The sequence below is a fragment of the Ambystoma mexicanum genome, chromosome 7p, assembly GCF_040938575.1.
Source record: "Ambystoma mexicanum isolate Mex_15411 chromosome 7p, UKY_AmexF1_1, whole genome shotgun sequence".
Lineage (NCBI taxonomy): Eukaryota > Metazoa > Chordata > Amphibia > Caudata > Ambystomatidae > Ambystoma > Ambystoma mexicanum.
The window spans coordinates 31439417-31464285 of record NC_090939.1 but is presented as its reverse complement, the minus strand read 5'-3'; the positions used below and the strand labels follow the sequence as shown (position 1 = coordinate 31464285).

Sequence of the window (24869 nt, the reverse complement as noted above, 5' to 3'; positions counted from 1 at the left end):
GGTACCCAGTGCCAGTGCCACTGCTGCTTGGGCACCCAGTGCAGCTGATGCCCAGGCACCCAGTGCCGCTGATGCCCAGGTACCCAGTGCCAGTGCCACTGCTGCCCGGGCACCCAATGCAGCTGATGCCCAGGCACCCAGTGCCACTGATACCCAGGCACTCAGTGCCACTGCTGCACAGGTAACCAGTGCCAGTGCTACTGCTACTCAGGCACCCAGTGCCACTGCTGCCCGGGCACCCAATGCAGCTGATGCCCAGGCACCCAGTGCCGCTGATGCCCAGATGCCCAGGTGCCAGTGCCACTGCTGGTCGGGCACTCTGTGCAGCTGATGCCCAGGCACCCAGTGCCAGTGATGCCCAGGTACCCAGTGCCAGTGCTACTGCTGCTCGGGCACCCAGTGCAGCTGATGCCCAGGCGCTCAGTGCCACTGATGCCCAGGCACCCAGTGCCACTGCTGCACAGGTAACCAGTGCCAGTGCTACTGCTACTCAGGCACCCAGTGCCACTGCTGCCCGGGCACCCAATGCATCTGATGCCCAGGCACCCAGTGCCGCTGATGCCCAGATGCCCAGGTGCCAGTGCCACTGCTGGTCGGGCACTCTGTGCAGCTGATGCCCAGGAACCCAGTGCCAGTGATGCCCAGGTACCCAGTGCCAGTGCCACTGCTGCCCGGGCACCCAATGCAGCTGATGCCCAGGTACTTAGTGCCAGTGCCACTGCTGCTCGGGCACCCAGTGCAGCTGATGCCCAGGCACCCAGTGTCAGTGCCACTGCTGCCCGGGCACCCAATGCAGATGATGCCCAGGTACCCAGTGCCAGTGCCACTGCTGCCAGGGCACCCAATGCAGCTGATGCCCAGGCACCCAGTGCCGCTGATGCCCAGGTACCCAGTGCCAGTGCCACTGCTGCCTGGGCACCCAATGCAGCTGATGCCCAGGCACAAAGTGGCGCTGATGCCCAGGTACCCAGTGCCAGTGCTACTGCTACTCAGGCACCCAGTGCAGCTGATGCCCAAGGCACCCAGTGCCGCTCATGCCCAGGCACACAGTGCCAGTGCCACTGCTGGTCGGGCACCCTGTGCAGCTGATGCCCAGGCACCCAGTGCCAGTGATGCCCAGGTACTCAGTGCCAGTGCCACTGCTGCTCGGGCACCCAGTGCAGCTGATGCCCAGGCACCCAGTTCCGCTGACGCCCAGGTACCCAGTGCCACTGCTGCCCGGGCACCCAATGCAGCTGATGCCCAGGTACCCAGTGCCAGTGCCACTGCTGCTTGGGCACCCAGTGCCGCTCATGCCCAGGTACCTAGTGCCAGTGCTACTGCTACTCAGGCATCCAGTGCAGCTGATGGCCAGGCACCCAGTGCCGCTGATGCCCAGGCACTCAGTGCCACTGATGCGCAGATGCCCAGGTGCCAGTGCCACTGCTGGTTGGGCACCCTGTGCAGCTGATGCCTAGGCACCCAGTGCCAGTGCCACTGCTGCTCAGGCACCCAGTGCCGCTGATGCCCAGATGCCCAGGTGCCAGTGCCACTGGCAGTCTGTTCAGTAGGCCTGATCTGTCCACTAGGCCTGTCTTCTAGGGGTCTGCCCACTAGGCCTGTCTTCTAGGGATCTGCCCACTAGGCCTGTCCTCTAGGGATCTGCCCACTAGGCCTATCCTCTAGGGATCTGCCCACTAGGCCTGTCCTCTTGGGATCTGTCCACTAGGCCTGTCTTCTAGGGGTCTGTCCGGCAGGCCTGTCCTCTAGGCATATGCCCACTAGGCCTGTCCTCTAAGGATCTGTCCGCTAGGCCTGTCTTCTAGGGGTCTGCCCACTAGGCCTGTCCTCTAGGGATCTGCCCATTAGGCCTGTCCTCTAGGGATCTGCCAACTAGGCCGATCCTCTAGGGATATGTCCACTAGGCCTGTCCTCTAGGGATCTGTCCACTAGGCCTATCTTCTAGGGGTCTGTCCGGCAGGCCTGTCCTCTAGGGATCTGCCCACTAGGCCTGTCCTCTAGGGATCTGCCCACTAGGCCTGTCCTCTAAGGATCTGTGCACTAGGCCTGTCTTCTAGGGGTCTGCCCACTAGGCCTGTCCTCTAGGGATCTGCCCACTAGGCCTGTCCTCTAAGGATCTGTCCACTAGGCCTGTCTTCTAGGGGTCTGCCCACTAGGCTGCCCCCTAGCGGTCTGTTGAATCAAGCAAGAAATCGCCAGGACTTTGCATCGCAGCTGTACTGGAAGCGCTGGATCGCTGCGTCACTCGTTGCCCCGACCCAGTGGCATTCATCGACTCGTAGCGCACTCGATCCTGGAACCGCTCCTGGCGATCCATTCGAGCTGCGCTGCTCGACGCTGTCTCAAACCCGCAGCAGCGCGACTCAAAGCCTCCATCACTGCGGCGAGGAACATTAAACACATACCCACACAATTCACACCGACTTCGCACCTTCCTTTTCACGACATGGTGCACACAAGGATGTCACGCATGTCCATTACTGACCCCCTTGGCTCCACCTGACATTGCGGACCCCCTACTACGCCCTTAGTACACCGGGGTGGCATGCTGACAATGGCACCTGCCACCACACCATGTGAGCCATGGCAATGATCTCCCTTTCACCACTTTGCAAGGGTCTTGGGGTGGCATAGCTGCCACACACGGATGTATAGGGCAGAATCTTAAGTACTGCCATTTCAAAGTAGCTTAGAGTGTCTATCCCCTCATTACGAGGACTCTGACCCACCCACACCACATGCAGCAATGACCACTACAGCGTAAGCAGGCCTCCGGTAGCAGGCAGCGATTTGCATCATTCGGACCTGTTAGTTTCTATTAAAAAAAAGTAGCATCTGAAGGGTTAATAATCCAGATATTGGCTACATACAAATTGATGCTTGATCGCCAGCACTTCTGAAGACTTCAGCTAAGTAGAGGCACCTTACATCATAGTCAACGTTATAGACCCTGATAAGTCCTGTCACCCACATAACGGATTGGTACAAATACGCACTATTCTCGAGCGAAAAGCCCTGAAGAAAGTCCTGTGGAACTTCATAAAAACACCAACCTAAGAATACGGCTCGACGCAATGGGGCACCTGTCCAGACTAGTGGAAGTTAACAGAGGTGTACGACAAGGGTGTCTGGGGGCACCTCTGTTTTTCAACTTGTTTCTGGCAGACATGGGCCATTTTCTAGAAACAGCTGCTCTGATAAGCCCAATACTAAACGGGAGGAAAATCTGCTGGTTGGCATACGCGGATGACATAGTTCTCCTCGACAGAACACCAATTGGGTTACAACACCTTTTGGACAAACTGAACGAATACGTAGGATTAAACAAGTTAACAGTAAACCCATCTAAATCAAACATCTTGATTTTTAAACATCCATTGTTAAAAGTAAAAATCATAAATTGGTCCATGGGAGGAGAACGGATCAAAACAGTAGAAACCATAAAATATCTGGGTTATAACATCCATGCACATCCAGCGACATACAAAGTAGAAAATGAAGTGGCAGTTAAAATAACACAATTTACATCACAGATGATTAAGTTAAATTATAAATTCTGCAAGTTCTCTATTTTGCCTTTGGTAAAGTTCTACCTCGCCAATGTGGTTCCAGTTGTTCTATACGGTCTAGAAGCAAAACCGGATCTCTGGTTCATAAACTGGGACAACTATGAGGGCCGCCTCTGGAAAAGAGTTTTGGGTCTTCCAAACTGCACCACCTTAAAAAGCCTAAGATTTGAATTAGGCCTAAAATCTCTAAACTGTATGGCTGATTGGAAGCTCATTTCACTGTTTAGGGAAATAACACTTAGTAAGGACTCGACGTTGTATGGCGACCTCAAACACGAAGCATTATCGAAAAAATCCGCTATTCTCATCTCGTTGGAACGGAAAACTTTGGAAATGCTAAAAAAACTGGATCTGAATGAAGAGACTTTGGCTCTAAACCCTCTTAAAGTTAAACGTAGACTAGAAGAACGGGACTGGATTGAAACAGTGGAGAAAGTACGAGAGGACCCAACTCAAAACATATTTTTGAAAGGAGAAAAGAAACTTGGATCACTCTCATGTTACCTACTGAAGTCTCCAAATAGAAAATTGCGTTCAGACTTCCTCAGAATGAGACTGAATCTCGTCCACTGTGGGGCGGTTCTGGCAAGACGTAACCAAGGGCAAATGGCAATAAAATTATGCTCAATTTGCGTAAACCCTGCCAAACAAACGCTAAAACATATCCTAATGGATTGCGAAGGCACCTGGCCTCAGCGATTAAGATTCTTCAGAGATCTGGTACGGAGGGAGGAAGACATAGTTACAGACTTCCTCTGGGACAGAATAATCTCAGGGAAAAATGCTGCACTTACGTTTGCAGCAACCCAGGTGCTAATAGAAAGTGGGGTGACAATCTAACACAACGATCCAAAGGATAGAGGTACCTAAGTAGGTAATTTATAGGACCAGAAAAAACTAGGCAGGGTTGGTGGACAGTAAGAAACTTTAACACAAACTTTTATCTCTTTTTTACCTAACGCAAATGTTTTATATTACCTTCCTCTTTTGTAAAGGCTTAAGCCAAAAGAAATAAAAAAAAAAAAAGAAAGTCCTGTTACCAAGGTAGGGGAGTGAAACATGTAGGCCCAAGGCAGAGAGCTATTACATAGAAACTTAAGAGTCTATAGTGTTAGACATTATTGAAGAGCATGTTTGCCAATACATGTTAGTATTGCGCCTTTATAATTGCTGACACAGTGTAAATCATAATATCATTGTATGTTGTTGTTTTTTGTAATTGAATGGTTATATGTATGTGTACTAGTGTATGAACTGCACTTTATAGGTTTTGGTACTGAATTGTTGTGAGGTACAATGTCTGTCAAGTTTCTGCACTAGGTGTCTTAATTTCAGTTATTAAATGTGTTTTTAAAAGATTAACAAAAGAAAAAAGAAATGATAGAAAGAACTAGGTTTTAGTGTCATGGGTGTGCTTGTTCTTCCCAGCACACAGCGTCGGGGGGTGTGCTCTCTACACACGGATCATTACGCAGCTTTGAGCGCATTCTCAGAGATTCTGCAAGCAGTATTTCCAGAAGTCCTCATCTTTATTTTTAAAACACTGTTTAAATCCCTCTCCTGCCTCAATTTGAGGCTAGGAATTGATTCTGTGCATACGTGGCTGGTATAATGCGGAGAAGGGCCACAGCTGACCCCACAGTGATGTCTCCTCACAGAAAGAGTGAGAAAACAGCCCATTCCCCCTCTTCAAACTCTCTCATATGTTGCTGTGATGCCATTTTTTGGGAACTTCACATTTTCATGACATTATTCACAATCGACGGCTGTAGTTTCTGCTCCTTTGAGCCTTCAAGTTAAGTGGCAGAACCAAGAGGAGGCGGGTTAGTAGCCGGAGCACTCCAAAAGCGTGTTCAAACAACATAAAACAGCCAGGGGTGCACTGGGAACCAAAAGAGGCCCTGGCAAGAATGTTCAAAGCCAACCCTTTTCCTATCAGCACACAAAGGAGGCTCCTGGTGCAGAGGCCTACCGGCAAATCTCCGGAGTTCCCTATAGGGCCAGTCCACCCCTGAAAGCAGCACTCCTGCGCGTGCACACTTCCATTCTGAGTGGGAATCGAACGCTGCCCTCCCGCCACTTTTGCTTAATGTATTTCTATGAGGCTGTATAGAATGAGTCATGTTTGTTTATTATATGGTTTGACCAACCAGAGCTGAGAAGGCATGTGGTCAGTGAAGGGCCTACATTGCAGACAGGGATCAAATGCCAGCTCCTGCGCTTAACTAAAGGGTGTGACCTTGGGCAAATCATGTTTGCTTCCTGTACCTTATCTGACCAAATGGTGTCCCTAGCGCTGACTCAGTCTGTACTGTGCATTCTTTTCAAAAGCCTCAATCATAATTTATCCGGCTAGATTGTTTATCGGCAGATGGCAACGTTATGTGTCTCTTTGAGGTATGCCAGTCCACACAAGTTAAAATAAACAAAGTATGTTTATTTATAGATCACAGCCGGCGCCCTGCATGCCGCTCACAGTCTTCTCCTTATCTCTCTCTCTGGCCTCCGTTTCGTTTCCTGCTTTGAACATCAACATTCCCTAGCCTAACCTCGCGGCATGCAGGACGTCATAAAGGAACACATGGCATACTACACCACCTCCCCCTTTTCAGAGAAAAACACATTTTTAGGAATATGCCGTGAACAATCCATAAACATTACATTTTAAATAGTGTGAAAGAACCTAGAAACTTGGGAACCATGTGTGGCTGTGGATGGTGGTAAAAACTAACACCTATCCTTTCCCCCTTAAATTATTATTATTATAATTTTTTTTTTTTTTTTTTTTTTTTTTTTTAACCAGAAGTGTGAAAGAAAACAACAAACATAAAAACACATGTTGACAATGTAGGTTAACCCAACTGCTATGTATAAAACAAAATTGGTAGTGTGCAATATAATTAATTATTTTCCCATGACATAGTCTTTTGTCCAGAATGGCAATTTTCTATCTCTGTGGTTGTACATACTTCCACTAGCCACACAACCTTCTTGACTTCCCTCCATGTTTCTATCATCATTAGTAGCAGTGCCATTACTTTCTTGGACAGATTCAAACTCTAAATGAGTATCTTCTTGACCATTGCTTCTCAATATTTGACTATCCGCTCTGGCAACTTGGTCCTCTCTTACATGCATGTGTCTCTCCCTAACTTGAGGTCTGACGTTAGTATCTGAATTCAATATGTCTCTTATGTTATATTGAAAACCTATATCATTTCCAAACCAATTACTTTGATCCTGCCTGTGATTTTGCCTGGGATAAAATCTTTTATTATCCTTAAAATCCCAATTCCATTTGCTTACTCTATTCATATTCCATACTGATCCACCCGTTACTCTTATGGCTTTGCCTAGGACTTGTATAACTTTAACTGGTCTGCTGTATTTGGACTCACCCTTTCTAACAGCACGCCCTAGTTTTATCCTTACCATGTCTCCTGGTACAATTCCAACTTTACATTTATAACTATTATTCCAATTAATTTTGCTTTCAGAGTATTTACAATGCTTTCCTTTATCTCTATGCTCTGATGTCCTTTTGTAATTCACCCACTCTGGAGTAAGTAATGTGTTAGGGGCTCTGCCTCTCATCAATTCAAACGGAGATACTCCTAGATCTCTTTTGACTGACATTCTTGTGCTCCATAACCTATCTTTAAGTGCCTCTTCCACAGACATGTTATTCCTCAATGCCAACTCTACTGTCTCTACAACCATTCTGTTACATCTCTCGACTAGACCATTTGTTTGGGGATGATACAAAGCAGAATATTTCCATAAAATCCCAGATGTGACGGCAAACTCTCTTATTTCTTTGCTTTTGAATTGAACACCATTATCACTGATAATGGATTTGGGAAAACCCTCTCTCCCGAAGATTTCACTAAGGAATTTAATAATTTCTCTTGAATCAATATTTTTAACAGCTTTCAATTCTACCCAACTTGAATAGTAATCAATCAATACAATTAAAAACCTTTTATCCCCAATTAGTCTCTGATATGGTCCGACAATATCAATTCCAAGTTTCATCCAGGGAGCTTCTCCTTTATCTATAACAAGCGGCTCTGACTTAAAACTTTTACAACTTTTGTCGCTGTTTTGACAAGGCCAGCAGTTTCTAACAAATCTTTCAATCAAAATATCCATTCCTGGCCACCAATATACAGATCGCACATTGCATTTGGTACCAGTAATCCCCGGATGACCCTGATGCGCTTTTTCTATGAGCTCATTATATAATGCTTTTGGAGGTATCAATTTATTCCCCCTCATCAAAAATCCTTCCTCCATGGACAATTCATCTTTCACTTCCCAAAACTTCATGCATTCTCCATCAATTGATCTCTTATCAGACCAACCTAACATTGTAAAATTTGCAATCTTATTTAACGTCTCATCTTTAGAGATCTCATCTAACCATTTTTCCTTCGAGGTTACTTCAAGAATGGCTGCCACCATCTCCTCAATACTTTCAGATTCTACACTCACACTCTTTAATGGCAGCCGTGACAAATAATCTGCAACAACATTCCTCTTACCTGGAACATACTTTGTCACAAAATGATAATCTTGTAATTTAATGCTTAATCTGGCTAACCTAGGTGAAGCCCTACACATGCCTTTAACTGTCAAAACTTCTACAAGTGGTTTATGATCTGTTTGTATAACAAACTTGCAACCCCACAAATACTTTCTAAAATAGTTTACTGCCCATGAGCATGCCAAAAGTTCTTTTTCAATTACGGAATACCTGCTTTCTGTATCTGAAATTGCCCTGGAGGCGTAACATATTGTCTTTTCCTTACCACCTTCTTCAATCTGAGAAAGTACCGCTCCCAAACCATTTCCACTCGCATCCACTGTAACCTTGGTTGACCTCCCAAACACATAACCGCCCAATTCTGTGGAGTCACATATTTCTCTCTTTATGCAATTCACTGCTTCATCACACTTGTCATTCCATTCAAATTTGGCATCTTTCTTTAACAATTTCCTTAAAGGTTCTGTTATGTTAGCAAACTTCTTGACAAATTTGTTATAGTATTCACACAGGCCCAAAAACGACCTAAGTTCATCCTTATTAGAGGGATTAGGCGATTCTCTGATTGCTTTCATTGCATCACTTTTGGGTTTGTAACCATTGCCATTTACCGTGTGTCCCAAATAATCAACTTCATACATGCCAAATTTACATTTACTCTTTTCAATTTCCAAACCAACACTCTCCAACTTTAGTAAAACATCTTTCAATCTCATGTCATGTTCATCTCGACCTTTACCAAATACTATGATGTCATCTTGATACACAAAAATGCCTTTCAACCCTTTCAAAACGTGTTCCATGACCCTTTGAAAAACAGCCGCAGCCGATGCCAAGCCAAATGGCATGCGTTTGTACCTATATAAACCATGTGGAGTTATAAATGCAGTGATGTCTCTGCAGTCTTCCGTTAAAGCTATCTGATGATATGCACTGGAAAGATCTAAAGTTGAAAATACATTTGCATCACCTATGCGATTCAGCATTTCTGATATGACTGGAAGTGGAAAGATGTCAACAATAATGTTTTTGTTAACATCTCTAAGATCTACGCAAATCCTGACTTTCCCACATTTTTTCATTACAACTACAATGGGGCTTGACCACTCCGAGGACTCAATCTTTTCGATCACTCCTTCAGACTCCAATTTAGTTAATTCTTGTTCCACTTTGTCTGCTATGGCGAAAGGTATAGGTCTTGACTTGACATGTCTGACAGGTATTGCTCCATCTTTCAATCGAATTCTGTGTGAAAAGTCTTTCAACAGTCCTAATTTCTTGTTTCCTTTATCTTCTAGGGCTTTTGATTCTCCTTTCTGTTTATGACTGGAGTTTACTATCAGAACCTGTTCAGATTCACAAGGATCCAATCTGATTCGTAAACCAGCTTGATCTCTCCAACCAATGACGTTAACTCCTTTTTCTGCAACATATATCTTCACTTCCGCTCGCCTGTCTTTGAATTCTATGATGCTTGAAAACCAACCAATTAACTTAATTGTCGAGCCTTCAAATCCACCCGGGTTTTTAATATCAGGTTCAAATAATTTACTTTTTAGACCACATGCCAATAAGTTGTTCCATGTTTTCTTCGTTATGATCGTCCATGGTGAACAGCTGTCTACTTTTACTTTGAGTTTCCAGTTGTCAATTATTATGACACAACTTGGGCATTTGAAATCTCCCTCAGGTGGTTCACGAATGGCAAAAACCCTGTCTTCGTCCGAATCTTCCTCTTCCTCCTGTATGGCCGAGATTCTCTTTTTCCGTCTACAAACGACAGCAAAATGTCCCTTGCCTCCACAATTGCCACATTTTTGTCCAATTGCAGGACAATGCTTGGCATAAGCAAAATGTCCTAATCTTCCACAGTTGAAGCATCTATCAGCTTCTCTAGATTGTGCTGGAGCTGATTTATTTTCGGGTCTCACCCATCCTCTTCCTCTCATTGACTGGCCTCTATTATCAAATCCTCTTGTCCTATTGGTCTTGACCAGGTGATTTTCCGTACGTTCTTTTGTTCTTATTGCATTGACTATATTTTGATCTCCAGATTCCAATGAGAATTTATCATTCTGTAATTGCATGTTTATGACAGTTTCTTGTTTCTTATTTTTTATCTCTTTAGAGCACAATTGACTGTGTTCTATTCGCTTGGCAATGGCCATTGTTTCTGGCAGAGATGGGTTTCCTACCATCCAAAGTCTGTCTTGAAGCAGACTATCTTTGGCATGTATGATAATTTGATCTCGTATGAGTTCATCTAGTGTGATCCCAATGCCAAATCTGCATGTGCGTGATAGTACCCTTAGAGCTGATACATAGTCTTCAATAGATTCATGTTCTTTTTGAGTTCTGGTATAGAAATTATACCTGTTTATGGCTACATTGGTCTCAGGAGTATAATATTTGTCTAGTTGCCTTATGGCCTTTTCGTGTTCATCAATATCTCCAGCTTCATCCACAGGCAAATCCGGTAATTCCCTGTATTTTCTCTGTCCTTCTAGGCCCAAAGCATGAAGCAGTAGTGATTTCTTTTTATGAGCAGACAAACCTTCTTGATCAATGGTCTGAACATAGTTTAGCCAAAACTCTTTCCATTCTAGCCAGTTTACAACAGGCTGTCCAGGTGTTGGAAGAAAACATGCCGGGGGTTGTATGCTAATACCTTGCATACTTCTTCTGTATTATGTCAGTATGAGAGGAAACCAGAATACTATTTATCCTGAATTGCGTTTTGATCTGCTTCTTAATATGTACTGTGAAGAGGATGAGGAGTCTATTCTTTACTCCTCATTCTGCCTAAGTCCAAAGGGTGAGTATGCAGTCGGCGGTCCTTTACTCTGAAGCGGAGTGGTGTGGCCAATGGGATCGTGTCTAACAAACTCGAGTTAGACAGACAAGAAGAAAAAAAAAAATCATCACAATGATGAAATATCAGCACAAACCAACGTTTGATTAACGTCAGTTCGGAGCATCTGCTCTTCCTCCCTCTTCTTATCATGCAGCACAAGCCAGGCACAGTGTTGCACAGCGGCTCGGAGCTCCGCTCTGGATTAAATCCTTCCTGGTTTCTGTGGGTTCTGGGACGCCGGCTGTCCTCGTCGCCAAAATGAGGTATGCCAGTCCACACAAGTTAAAATAAACAAAGTATGTTTTTTTATAGATCACAGCCGGCGCCCTGCATGCCGCTCACAGTCTTCTCCTTATCTCTCTCTCTGGCCTCCGTTTCGTTTCCTGCTTTGAACATCAACATTCCCTAGCCTAACCTCGCGGCATGCAGGACGTCATAAAGGAACACATGGCATACTACACTCTTGCTATTACATTCGTGCAGTGCAGCTCCCTGTGATAAGCTAGAGCATGCACGAAAGACTGAGGTCTCTCCTGGTGATGTCGTTTCCTGTAGTGCCCATTCCGGTGACGTCAATGTATTTATTTATTTATCTTGGCATGTGTAAGGCGCACCTAACCTTGAGGCATCTGGGCGCTGGAATTCTTGGGGGGGTCACAGGTGATAGACATAGACATAGATAGATAGTGAGTAGATGAGGAGCCAGCAAGCAACATAAGGTCACAATAGTGAGGCACACTGTTGGTAGACAGCATGGGTGGGTAGAGGGCATTGCACTTTGCAGGTATCGCAGGTGTGTTGCACTGTGTAGTACAGCCGGTGGGAGAGCGTGCAGGGAAGGGCGTCCGCAGAGAGCGTGCAGGGAAGGGCGTCTGCAGAGGGCGTGCAGGGAAGGGTGTCCGCAGGTATGGCAGGTGGGTTGCATTGTGTAGTACAGCCGGTGAGAGAGCGTGCAGGGAAGGGCGTCCGCAGGTATGGTAGCCGGTGAGAGAGCGTGCAGGGAAGGGTGTCCGCAAGTATGGCAGGTGGGTTGTATTTTATAGTACAGCCGGTGAGAGAGCGTGCAGGGAAGGGCGTCGGCAGGTAGGGCAGGTGGGTTGTATTTTATAGTACAGCCGGTGAGGGAGCGTGCAGGGAAGGGCGTCGGCAGGTAGGGCAGGTGGGTTGTATTTTATAGTACAGCCGGTGGGAGAGCGTGCAGGGAAGGGCGTCCGCAGAGAGCGTGCAGGGAAGGGCGTCTGCAGAGGGCGTGCAGGGAAGGGTGTCCGCAGGTATGGCAGGTGGGTTGCATTGTGTAGTACTGCCGGTGAGGGAGCGTGCAGGGAAGGGTGTCCGCAGGTATGGCAGGTGGGCTGCATTGTATAGTACAGCCGGTGAGAGAGCTTGCAGGGAAGGGTGTCCGCAGGTATGGCAGGTGGGTTGCACTGTATAGTACAGCCGGTGAGGGAGAGTGCAGGGAAGGGTGTCCGCAGGTATGGTAGGTGGGTTGCATTGTGTAGTACAGCCGGTGAGGGAGCGCGCAGGGAAGGGCGTCCGCAGGTATGGCAGGTGGGTTGCATTGTGTAGTACAGCCGGTGAGAGGGCGTGCAGGGAAGGGCGTCCGCAGAGAGCGTGCAGGGAAGGGCGTCTGCAGAGAGCGTGCAGGGAAGGGTGTCCGCAGGTATGGCAGGTGGGTTGCATTGTGTAGTACAGCCGTTGAGGGAGCGTGCAGGGAATGGTGTCCGCAGGTATGGCAGGTGGGTTGCATTGTGTAGTACAGCCGGTGAGGGAGCGTGTAGGGAAGGGCGTCCGCAGGTATGGCAGGTGGGTTGCATTGTGTAGTACAGCTGGTGAGGAAGTGTGCAGGGAAGGGCGTCCGCAGGTATGGCAGGTGGGTTGCATTGTATAGTACAGCTGGTGAGTGAGCGTGCAGGGAAGGGCGTCCGCAGGTATGGCAGGTGGGTTGCATTGTATAGTACAGCCGTTGAGAGAGCGTGCAGGGAAGGGCGTCCGCAGGTAGGGCAGGTGGGTTGCATTGTATAGTACAGCCGGTGAGAGAGCGTGCAGGGAAGGGCGTCCGCAGGTAGGGCAGGTGGGTTGCATTGTATAGTACAGCCGGTGAGAGGGCGTGCAGGGAAGGGCGTCCGCAGGTATGGCAGGTGGGTTGCATTGTATAGTACAGCCGGTGAGAGAGCGCGCAGGGAAGGGCGTCCGCAGGTATGGCAGGTGGGTTGCATTGTATAGTACAGCCGGTGAGGGAGCGCGCAGGGAAGGGCGTCCGCAGGTATGGCAGGTGGGTTGCATTGTATAGTACAGCCGGTGAGAGAGCGCGCAGGGAAGGGCGTCCGCAGGTATGGCAGGTGGGTTGCATTGTGTAGTACAGCCGGTGAGAGGGCTTGCAGGGAAGGGCGTCCGCAGGTATGGCAGGTGGGTTGCATTGTATAGTACAGCCGGTGAGAGGGCTTGCAGGGAAGGGCGTCCGCAGGTATGGCAGGTGGGTTGCATTGTGTAGTACTGCCGGTGAGGGAGCGTGCAGGGAAGGGCGTCCGCAGGTATGGCAGGTGGGTTGCATTGTATAGTACAGCCGGTGAGAGAGCGTGCAGGGAAGGGTGTCCGCAGGTATGGTAGGTGGGTTGCATTGTGTAGTACAGCCGGTGAGAGGGCTTGCAGGGAAGGGTGTCCGCAGGTATGGCAGGTGGGTTGCATTGTGTAGTACAGCCGGTGAGAGGGCTTGAAGGGAAGGCTGTCCGCAGGTATGGCAGGTGGGTTGCATTGTATAGTACAGCCGGTGAGAGGGCTTGCAGGGAAGGGTGTCCGCAGGTATGGCAGGTGGGTTGAATTGTATAGTACAGCCGGTGAGGGAGCGTGCAGGGAAGGGGATTGCATTGTATAGTACAGCCGGTGAGGGAGCGTGCAGGGAAGGGTGTCCGCAGGTATGGCAGGTGGGTTGCATTTTATAGTACAGCCGGTGAGAGAGCGCGCAGGGAAGGGCGTCCGCAGGTATGGCAGGTGGGTTGCATTGTATAGTACAGCCGGTGAGGGAGCGCGCAGGGAAGGGCGTCCGCAGGTATGGCAGGTGGGTTGCATTGTATAGTACAGCCGGTGAGAGAGCGTGCAGGGAAGGGCGTCCGCAGGTATGGCAGGTGGGTTGCATTGTATAGTACAGCCGGTGAGAGAGCGTGCAGGGAAGGGCGTCCGCAGGTATGGCAGGTGGGTTGCATTGTATAGTACAGCCGGTGAGAGAGCGCGCAGGGAAGGGCGTCCGCAGGTATGGCAGGTGGGTTGCATTGTATAGTACAGCCGGTGAGGGAGCGCGCAGGGAAGGGCGTCCGCAGGTATGGCAGGTGGGTTGCATTGTATAGTACAGCCGGTGAGAGAGCGCGCAGGGAAGGGCGTCCGCAGGTATGGCAGGTGGGTTGCATTGTGTAGTACAGCCGGTGAGAGGGCTTGCAGGGAAGGGCGTCCGTAGGTATGGCAGGTGGGTTGCATTGTATAGTACAGCCGGTGAGAGGGCATGCAGGGAAGGGCGTCCGCAGGTATGGCAGGTGGGTTGCATTGTGTAGTACAGCCGGTGAGAGGGCTTGCAGGGAAGGGCGTCCGCAGGTATGGCAGGTGGGTTGCATTGTATAGTACAGCCGGTGAGAGGGCTTGCAGGGAAGGGCGTCCGCAGGTATGGCAGGTGGGTTGCATTGTGTAGTACTGCCGGTGAGGGAGCGTGCAGGGAAGGGCGTCCGCAGGTATGGCAGGTGGGTTGCATTGTATAGTACAGCCGGTGAGAGAGCGTGCAGGGAAGGGTGTCCGCAGGTATGGTAGGTGGGTTGCATTGTGTAGTACAGCCGGTGAGAGAGCTTGCAGGGAAGGGTGTCCGCAGGTATGGCTGGTGGGTTGCATTGTGTAGTACAGCCGGTGAGAGGGCTTGCAGGGAAGGGTGTCCGCAGGTATGGCAGGTGGGTTGCATTGTATAGTACAGCCGGTGAGAGGGCTTGCAGGGAAGGGTGTCCGCAGGTATGGCAGGTGGGTTGAATTGTATAGTACAGCCGGTGAGGGAGCGTGCAGGGAAGGGGGTTGCATTGTATAGTACAGCCGGTGAGGGAGCGTGCAGGGAAGGGTGTCCGCAGGTATGGCAGGTGGGTTGCATTTTATAGTACAGCCGGTGAGGGAGCGTGCAGGGAAGGGCGTCCGCAGGTAGGGCAGGTGGGTTGCATTGTATAGTACAGCCGGTGAGAGGGCGTGCAGGGAAGGGCGTCCGCAGGTATGGCAGGTGGGTTGCATTGTATAGTACAGCCGGTGAGGGAGCGTGCAGGGAAGGGCGTCCGCAGGTAGGGCAGGTGGGTTGCATTGTATAGTACAGCCGGTGAGAGGGCGTGCAGGGAAGGGCGTCCGCAGGTATGGCAGGTGGGTTGCATTGTGTAGTACAGCCGGTGAGAGAGCGCGCAGGGAAGGGCGTCCGCAGGTATGGCAGGTGGGTTGCATTGTGTAGTACTGCCGGTGAGGGAGCGTGCAGGGAAGGGTGTCCGCAGGTATGGCAGGTGGGTTGTATTTTATAGTACAGCCGGTGAGAGAGCGTGCAGGGAAGGGCGTCGGCAGGTAGGGCAGGTGGGTTTTATTTTATAGTACAGCCGGTGAGGGAGCGTGCAGGGAAGGGCGTCGGCAGGTAGGGCAGGTGGGTTGTATTTTATAGTACAGCCGGTGGGAGAGCGTGCAGGGAAGGGCGTCCGCAGAGAGCGTGCAGGGAAGGGCGTCTGCAGAGGGCGTGCAGGGAAGGGTGTCCGCAGGTATGGCAGGTGGGTTGCATTGTGTAGTACTGCCGGTGAGGGAGCGCGCAGGGAAGGGTGTCCGCAGGTATGGCAGGTGGGCTGCATTGTATAGTACAGCCGGTGAGAGAGCTTGCAGGGAAGGGTGTCCGCAGGTATGGCAGGTGGGTTGCACTGTATAGTACAGCCGGTGAGGGAGAGTGCAGGGAAGGGTGTCCGCAGGTATGGTAGGTGGGTTGCATTGTGTAGTACAGCCGGTGAGGGAGCGCGCAGGGAAGGGCGTCCGCAGGTATGGCAGGTGGGTTGCATTGTGTAGTACAGCCGGTGAGAGGGCGTGCAGGGAAGGGCGTCCGCAGAGAGCGTGCAGGGAAGGGCGTCTGCAGAGAGCGTGCAGGGAAGGGTGTCCGCAGGTATGGCAGGTGGGTTGCATTGTGTAGTACAGCCGTTGAGGGAGCGTGCAGGGAATGGTGTCCGCAGGTATGGCAGGTGGGTTGCATTGTGTAGTACAGCCGGTGAGGGAGCGTGTAGGGAAGGGCGTCCGCAGGTATGGCAGGTGGGTTGCATTGTGTAGTACAGCTGGTGAGGAAGTGTGCAGGGAAGGGCGTCCGCAGGTATGGCAGGTGGGTTGCATTGTATAGTACAGCTGGTGAGTGAGCGTGCAGGGAAGGGCGTCCGCAGGTATGGCAGGTGGGTTGCATTGTATAGTACAGCCGGTGAGAGAGCGTGCAGGGAAGGGCGTCCGCAGGTAGGGCAGGTGGGTTGCATTGTATAGTACAGCCGGTGAGAGAGCGTGCAGGGAAGGGCGTCCGCAGGTAGGGCAGGTGGGTTGCATTGTATAGTACAGCCGGTGAGAGGGCGTGCAGGGAAGGGCGTCCGCAGGTATGGCAGGTGGGTTGCATTGTATAGTACAGCCGGTGAGAGAGCGCGCAGGGAAGGGCGTCCGCAGGTATGGCAGGTGGGTTGCATTGTATAGTACAGCCGGTGAGGGAGCGCGCAGGGAAGGGCGTCCGCAGGTATGGCAGGTGGGTTGCATTGTATAGTACAGCCGGTGAGAGAGCGCGCAGGGAAGGGCGTCCGCAGGTATGGCAGGTGGGTTGCATTGTGTAGTACAGCCGGTGAGAGGGCTTGCAGGGAAGGGCGTCCGCAGGTATGGCAGGTGGGTTGCATTGTATAGTACAGCCGGTGAGAGGGCTTGCAGGGAAGGGCGTCCGCAGGTATGGCAGGTGGGTTGCATTGTGTAGTACTGCCGGTGAGGGAGCGTGCAGGGAAGGGCGTCCGCAGGTATGGCAGGTGGGTTGCATTGTATAGTACAGCCGGTGAGAGAGCGTGCAGGGAAGGGTGTCCGCAGGTATGGTAGGTGGGTTGCATTGTGTAGTACAGCCGGTGAGAGGGCTTGCAGGGAAGGGTGTCCGCAGGTATGGCAGGTGGGTTGCATTGTGTAGTACAGCTGGTGAGAGGGCTTGAAGGGAAGGCTGTCCGCAGGTATGGCAGGTGGGTTGCATTGTATAGTACAGCCGGTGAGAGGGCTTGCAGGGAAGGGTGTCCGTAGGTATGGCAGGTGGGTTGAATTGTATAGTACAGCCGGTGAGGGAGCGTGCAGGGAAGGGGGTTGCATTGTATAGTACAGCCGGTGAGGGAGCGTGCAGGGAAGGGTGTCCGCAGGTATGGCAGGTGGGTTGCATTTTATAGTACAGCCGGTGAGAGAGCGCGCAGGGAAGGGCGTCCGCAGGTATGGCAGGTGGGTTGCATTGTATAGTACAGCCGGTGAGGGAGCGCGCAGGGAAGGGCGTCCGCAGGTATGGCAGGTGGGTTGCATTGTATAGTACAGCCGGTGAGAGAGCGTGCAGGGAAGGGCGTCCGCAGGTATGGCAGGTGGGTTGCATTGTATAGTACAGCCGGTGAGAGAGCGTGCAGGGAAGGGCGTCCGCAGGTATGGCAGGTGGGTTGCATTGTATAGTACAGCCGGTGAGAGAGCGCGCAGGGAAGGGCGTCCGCAGGTATGGCAGGTGGGTTGCATTGTATAGTACAGCCGGTGAGGGAGCGCGCAGGGAAGGGCGTCCGCAGGTATGGCAGGTGGGTTGCATTGTATAGTACAGCCGGTGAGAGAGCGCTCAGGGAAGGGCGTCCGCAGGTATGGCAGGTGGGTTGCATTGTGTAGTACAGCCGGTGAGAGGGCTTGCAGGGAAGGGCATCCGTAGGTATGGCAGGTGGGTTGCATTGTATAGTACAGCCGGTGAGAGGGCTTGCAGGGAAGGGCGTCCGCAGGTATGGCAGGTGGGTTGCATTGTGTAGTACAGCCGGTGAGAGGGCTTGCAGGGAAGGGCGTCCGCAGGTATGGCAGGTGGGTTGCATTGTATAGTACAGCCGGTGAGAGGGCTTGCAGGGAAGGGCGTCCGCAGGTATGGCAGGTGGGTTGCATTGTGTAGTACTGCCGGTGAGGGAGCGTGCAGGGAAGGGCGTCCGCAGGTATGGCAGGTGGGTTGCATTGTATAGTACAGCCGGTGAGAGAGCGTGCAGGGAAGGGTGTCCGCAGGTATGGTAGGTGGGTTGCATTGTGTAGTACAGCCGGTGAGAGAGCTTGCAGGGAAGGGTGTCCGCAGGTATGGCAGGTGGGTTGCATTGTGTAGTACAGCCGGTGAGAGGGCTTGCAGGGAAGGGTGTCCGCAGGTATGGCAGGTGGGTTGCATTGTATAGTACAGCCGGTGAGAGGGCTTGCAGGGAAGGGTGTCCGCAGGTATGGCAGGTGGGTTGAATTGTATAGTACAGCCGGTGAGGGAGCGTGCAGGGAAGGGGGTTGCATTGTATAGTACAGCCGGTGAGGGAGCGTGCAGGGAAGGGTGTCCGCAGGTATGGCAGGTGGGTTGCATTTTATAGTACAGCCGGTGAGGGAGCGTGCAGGGAAGGGCGTCCGCAGGTAGGGCAGGTGGGTTGCATTGTATAGTACAGCCGGTGAGAGGGCGTGCAGGGAAGGGCGTCCGCAGGTATGGCAGGTGGGTTGCATTGTATAGTACAGCCGGTGAGGGAGCGTGCAGGGAAGGGCGTCCGCAGGTAGGGCAGGTGGGTTGCATTGTATAGTACAGCCGGTGAGAGGGCGTGCAGGGAAGGGCGTCCGCAGGTATGGCAGGTGGGTTGCATTGTGTAGTACAGCCGGTGAGAGAGCGCGCAGGGAAGGGCGTCCGCAGGTATGGCAGGTGGGTTGCATTGTGTAGTACTGCCGGTGAGGGAGCGTGCAGGGAAGGGTGTCCGCAGGTATGGCAGGTGGGTTGCATTGTATAGTACAGCCGATGAGAGGGCTTGCAGGGAAGGGTGTCCGCAGGTATGGCAGGTGGGTTGCATTGTATAGTACAGCCGGTGAGAGGGCTTGCAGGGAAGGGTGTCCGCAGGTATGGCAGGTGGGTTGCATTGTATAGTACAGCCGGTGAGGGAGTGTGCAGGGAAGGGTGTCCGCAGGTATGGCAGGTGGGTTGCATTGTGTAGTACTGCCGGTGAGGGAGCGCGCAGGGAAGGGTGTCTGCAGGTATGGCAGGTGGGTTGCATTGTGTAGTACTGCCGGTGAGGGAGCGTGCAGGGAAGGGTGTCCGCAGGTATGGCAGGTGGGTTGCATTGTATAGTACTGCCGGTGAGGGAGCGCGCAGGGAAGGGTGTCCGCAGGTATGGCAGGTGGGTTGCATTGTGTAGTACTGCCGGTGAGGGAGCGTGCAGGGAAGGGGGTTGCATTGTATAGTACAGCCGGTGAGGGAGCGTGCAGGGAAGGGTGTCCGCAGGTATGGCAGGTGGGTTGCATTGCATAGTACAGCCGGTGAGGGAGCGTGCAGGGAAGGGCGTCCCCAGGTAGGGCAGGTGGTTTGCATTGTATAGTACAGCCGGTGAGAGGGCGTGCAGGGAAGGGCGTCCGCAGGTATGGCAGGTGGGTTGCATTGTATAGTACAGCCGGTGAGAGAGCGTGCAGGGAAGGGTGTCCGCAGGTATGGCAGGTGGGTTGCATTGTGTAGTACAGCCGGTGCGAGAGCGCGCAGGGAAGGGTGTCCGCAGGTATGGCAGGTGGGTTGCACTGTATAGTACAGCCGGTGAGGGAGAGTGCAGGGAAGGGTGTCTGCAGGTATGGCAGGTGGATTGCATTGTGTAGTACAGCCGGTGAGAGAGCGCGCAGGGAACGGCGTCCGTAGGTATGGCAGGTGGATTGCATTGTGTAGTACAGCCGGTGAGAGAGCGCGCAGGGAAGGGTGTCCGCAGGTATGGCAGGTGGGTTGCACTGTATAGTACAGCCGGTGAGGGAGAGTGCAGAGAAGGGTGTCTGCAGGTATGGCAGGTGGATTGCATTGTGTAGTACAGCCGGTGAGAGAGCGTGCAGGGAACGGCGTCCGTAGGTATGGCAGGTGGATTGCATTGTGTAGTACAGCCGGTGAGAGAGCGCGCAGGGAAGGGCGTCTGCGGGTTGCATCATTTCTACGGGATTGGTTAGATTTGTTGCTCTAAAGTGAATGGTCTGGTTTTCAGATCTTTACGGAATGTCCAGAATGAGGATTCAGATCTTAGTGATTTAGGTAGAGCGTTCCAGTGTTTAGTGGCTAGCACGGGGAAGCTGTTGCCTCCTGCTTTCTGAAGTTTGTATTTGGGGATGGTGAGTAAGTGTGTGTAGGCGCTGCACGTGGGTCTGTTAGATGTGTTCAGTGCAAACTTGTTTGAAGGTATTTGGGGGCAAGTTGAGAGATGCTTTGTGTGTCAGGGAGAGGGTTTTTGAAGAGGATACGGTCGTGTACTGGGAACCAGTGGGCAGAGCGTCTTGCCTCACTGATAGGATTCTTATTCGGAATGTTAAGTGCTGCTCTTAGCGCGTTATTTTGGATCAACAGTCATTTGTTTATGTTGTGCTTGTTCATCCCGATGTAGAGAGCATTACAGTAATCCAGTCTGGATAGGATGAGAGCTCTGGCTAGGGTGCTGCAGCTGACAGGGGACAGGAAGGGTTTACAAGCGTTGATGAGCTTAGATATGGTGGCTGCCGCGGTAACTGTGGCATTAACTTGTCTTGTGAGTGTGAGAGTGGAGTCAAGGTAGATGGCAAGTGTTTTTATTTCCTTAGATGCTTTAATGTTGATGCCGTCTAGCGTAAAGGAATTGTATGTGTCGTCAAGTTTATTTAGTCAGTGTTGAGATCCGATGAGGAGAAGCTCTGTCTTTTCATCTTTGAGGCAGAGGCCATGTTGGGCCATCCATGCCTATATTGTTTGGTAAATTTGATTTAGGGATTTTGAGTCATGGTCGTAGGAGCCTGTCAGGGGTATGAGGATCTGGATGTCATCTGCATAGTTGGTGTAGGTGACACCCAAGTCGTCAAGGAGGTTGAATAGAGGTTTATTGAAAATATTGTATAGCGCGGGTGAGACTCATGATCCTTGCGGCACTCCACAAAAGACTGGGGCTGGTGGTGCTGCCGCAGAGGGTGAGAAGACCCTCATGGTTCTTTTGGTAAGGAAGGAGTGTATCCAGTGTATGTCATCAGTACAGAAGTGGGCTGCTGAGGCGAGGTGATTGCAAAGTATGTTGTGTTGACTAGATCGAAGGCCGCTAATAAGTTGAGTAGGAGGAGGAGTGCTAGCTTGCCGTTGTCTTTAAATTCGTCCATTTGAGTTTTTAGATCCAGCAGGGCTGTTTCAGTGCCGTGTCCTGGGCGGAAACCTGATTGGCGGAGACCTAGGAGGTTGTTGGATTCTAGATGTTTTTGTATTTGCAGATATGCTGCTCGAGCCAGTATTTTGAGTAGAAATGGGACCGTTGTTATGCAGCGGTAATTAGTTGGGATGTTGGGGTCAATTGTGGGTTTCTTCAGAAGTGGGAGGACCCAGGCATATTTGAGGTTGGTGGGTACGATGTTAGTATCAAAGGAGGCATTTATTAATGTTGTGATGAACAGAGTTAGTTGGGGAGCGCATTTGTTGATAAGAGAAGCTGGCCATATGGCGACCTTGACATTTAGAGGGTTTAAGGCTTGTGATGATATTCATTACTTCGGCTATTGAGACTGGAGCGAAGTTGAAGTATGAATTCGAGTTCTGTGCTGAATATATGGGGATCTGGGCCTGTTGGTTGTGTGTGAGGTTCAGCTTTTTTAGTTCCATTTTAGATTGGAGCGAGGCAGTTTTGCCAAGAAGAGCTTTTTGTATATCTGTGCACCAAGCCGCATCTTTGTGGCATGATTCTTGGGGAGGTACTGGGGACTCAAGCTCGCGTAAAATAGTAAATAGTTCTTTGGTGCCTGAATTGGCTTTGGTAATTCTATAGTTGTATGTGGAGGTTTTAGTTAGGAGGACAGCCTTTTTGTAATTTTAAAGGTGCCGGTGAACATGTCTTTGTTAAGTTCAGTAGGTGATTTGTTTCAGTTGCACTCTGCTGTTCTTTTGGTGCTACGTAAAGTTTTGAGTTTGGGGGTAATCCAGGCATTACGGTGGGCTAGGGGTTGGGCTTTGCGCATGCTAAGATGTGCTACCTCGTCAGTGACAGCTAGGAGGGTTTCATTATAAAGCTCCACCACAGGGGGTGGGTTTTTGCTGGAGTTCTTCTGATAGTTGGCGATTTGAGTCAATAGTGGTGATAGGTTCTCTGGTGTTATGTTGCGAGAGTTTCTGGCTGGGGCTTGAGGTGGTGGTAATGGTGAAAGAGATGATGTGGTGATCAGACCACGGGCATGGGGCGTTGGAGAGGATCTTAGTCTGACAAAAGTGGTCTGCCAGCCAGTCGAGTGTTCGACCTTTAATGTGGGTAGGGCCAGTAATGCGGTGTGGGAAGCCTACCGCTTCGATGGTGTTGGCGATGGTGGCGCATACATATGCAAATTAGCAGGCTTCGCGATCTTTTGCTGCACAGGGCCTCGCGAGTCCTAGGATTAGCCTAGACGGTGCATTGCAGTGGTAGGTGCGTGCACTCTGCATGCACGCGTGCATACTCACCTCCAGCACCATCTCGGCCATCTGGAAGCGCTTCTGGGAGAGCTTGTCCAGGCCCGCGGGGCGGTGGTAGTAGATGCAGAGCACCTCGTAGCGCTTGAGGGTCTGCTTGAGGGTGCGCTCAGTCAGCTCCATGACCCGGTCCTTCCCGTCGTACGTGGGGAAGTCCAGACCCTCCTCTGTCCCGCAGAGCACAGGCAGGAGGACGGCCAGCAGCAGCCACCCTGCTCGCAGCATCGCAGGAGCCTAGGTACTGTCTGGAGGGGATGTGCTCCCAGGGGCCAAACACTCAGGGGTCCCGCGCACAGGAGATCCACACTCAGAGGCCCCGCACACAGGAGATCCACACTCAGAGGGCAGTCAACCCGGGCTAGGCAATCAGGTACAGGCACTCAGAGTACCCACACTCAGGGGCCAGGCACTCAGGTACAGGCACTCAGAGTACCCACACTCAGGGGCCAGGCACTCAGGTACAGGCACTCAGAGTACCCACACTCAGGGGCCAGGCACTCAGGTACAGGCACTCAGAGTACCCACACTCAGGGGCCAGGCACTCAGGTACAGGCACTCAGATGATTCACACTCAGGAGACAGACACTCAGGGACAGGCACTCAGGGGTCCCACACACAGGAGATCCACACCCAGAGGCCAGTCAATCGGTGACAGACACCCAGAGGACCCACACTCAGGGGCAAGGCACTCAGGGGTCAGACCCTCAGGGACATGCAGCCAGATGACCTACACTCCGGAGACCCACAAACAGGGTACCGACACTTAGAGACCGGCACTCAGGAAACCACGCCCAGAGGCCAGTCATTCAGGGACGGCTCCACAGGAGAACCACACTCAGTAGTGGGGCCTTCTGGGGCCAGACACTAAGAGACAGGCACACAAAGGGACCACACTCAGGTGACCCACATTAGGAGACAGCAGTCGGGGGATGGACCTCACACGATGGCCAGTCCAGGGGTAAACACTCAGTTTGGAGATAGTCAAGGGACAGACGCAAAGGGGATGGGTACTCAATGAGCAGGCACTCGGGGAATGGACTCCCAGGACACCGACGCTCAGGGAGTAGACACTTGAGGGACAGACACACTGGGGATGAGGGATGCTTAAAACATTGGTGTCGAGGTGACAGCTAGACTGACAGGAGAGACACTTGGGGGGTAGGCAATGAGGGGGAAGACATTGAAGGGAGAGACAGACTCACCTCAAAGGAGGGTCCTAACAAGCTTCACACTCCAGGCGCTCACCAGGCTTCAGGGACAGACTCACTCCTCAAGCAGGCCTAAGGAAGAGATAGACTCGCCTCAGTGGATGACCAGACTAGCTGCACACTCCAGGGGATAGCAGGCACTCACCAAGCTGCCGGGACAGACTCACTCCTCAAGCAGGCATAAGGAAGAGACAGGCGCGCCTCAGTGGGGGACCAGACTAGCTGCACACTCCAGGGGAGAGCAGGCACTCACCAAGCTGCCGGGACAGACTCACTCCTCAAGCAGGCCTACGGAAGCAAGCACGCAGGAGGCAGGCGGCCCCTGCACTCTCTCCCTCCAGTCTCCCTCGCTGTGAGGGCCAGGGATGGGGGCTCGGAGATCTCTCTGGGACCCCGGCACCAGGACACAATGAGACTACAAGAATAGGCAAGAATAGGCCGGCTGCTCTGGCAGCGAGACGCGGACACCGTACATAGCCCGGTGGCTCCGGCCCAGGGACGCTCCATTTTTAGGTAGCAGTTGTTTTCAGGCTAAAAATACCCACCCGGGTGGAAAGAATGGGCAGATGTGACGGTGGCTGCGGAGATGCCGGTGGGAGAGAGGCTCTCCGTAAACCCGGGTGGGAGAGAAGGCGCTACAGATAACAAGAGAGACCTCTTCTCACCCAACAGCACCGTCATTCCACCTGACAACACATAGCGCCCAAGCTCTGAACAGCTAACTGCAAGCACTGCTGCTCTGTAAAAAGGCTTGTGGAAGATGGCACAGAACCGGCTCTGTCTGGATGGAAAACAATAACACTGTTATAGTTCCCAAACACTAAACAACAGACTCGAAGCACTACACTGATCTCTAAAGATGACCAAAGTAGGCCTGGAGAAGATTGGAACAGAACCCACTAGGTCTGGATGGTTAACAAGAACACTACTTTCCATTATAGCGCCCAAACTCTGTCCAGCAAACTCGAAGCACTACACTGCTCTGGAAAAAGGCATGTGGAAG

General features: G+C 51.7%; 1 protein-coding gene across 1 annotated transcript in view; it reads right to left on the bottom strand.

Moving 5' to 3' along the window:
• Nucleotides 1-24289, bottom strand: part of CASQ2 (calsequestrin 2) — a 281710-nt gene extending 257421 nt beyond the window's left edge. Inside the window, exon 1 of the mRNA XM_069635701.1 lies at nucleotides 22650-24289. Within this exon, the coding sequence (XP_069491802.1) occupies nucleotides 22650-22883 (234 nt within the window). The 5' untranslated portion in view covers nucleotides 22884-24289. The remainder of the gene's footprint in view (nucleotides 1-22649) is intronic.
• Between the last annotated feature and the right edge of the window lie 580 nt (nucleotides 24290-24869).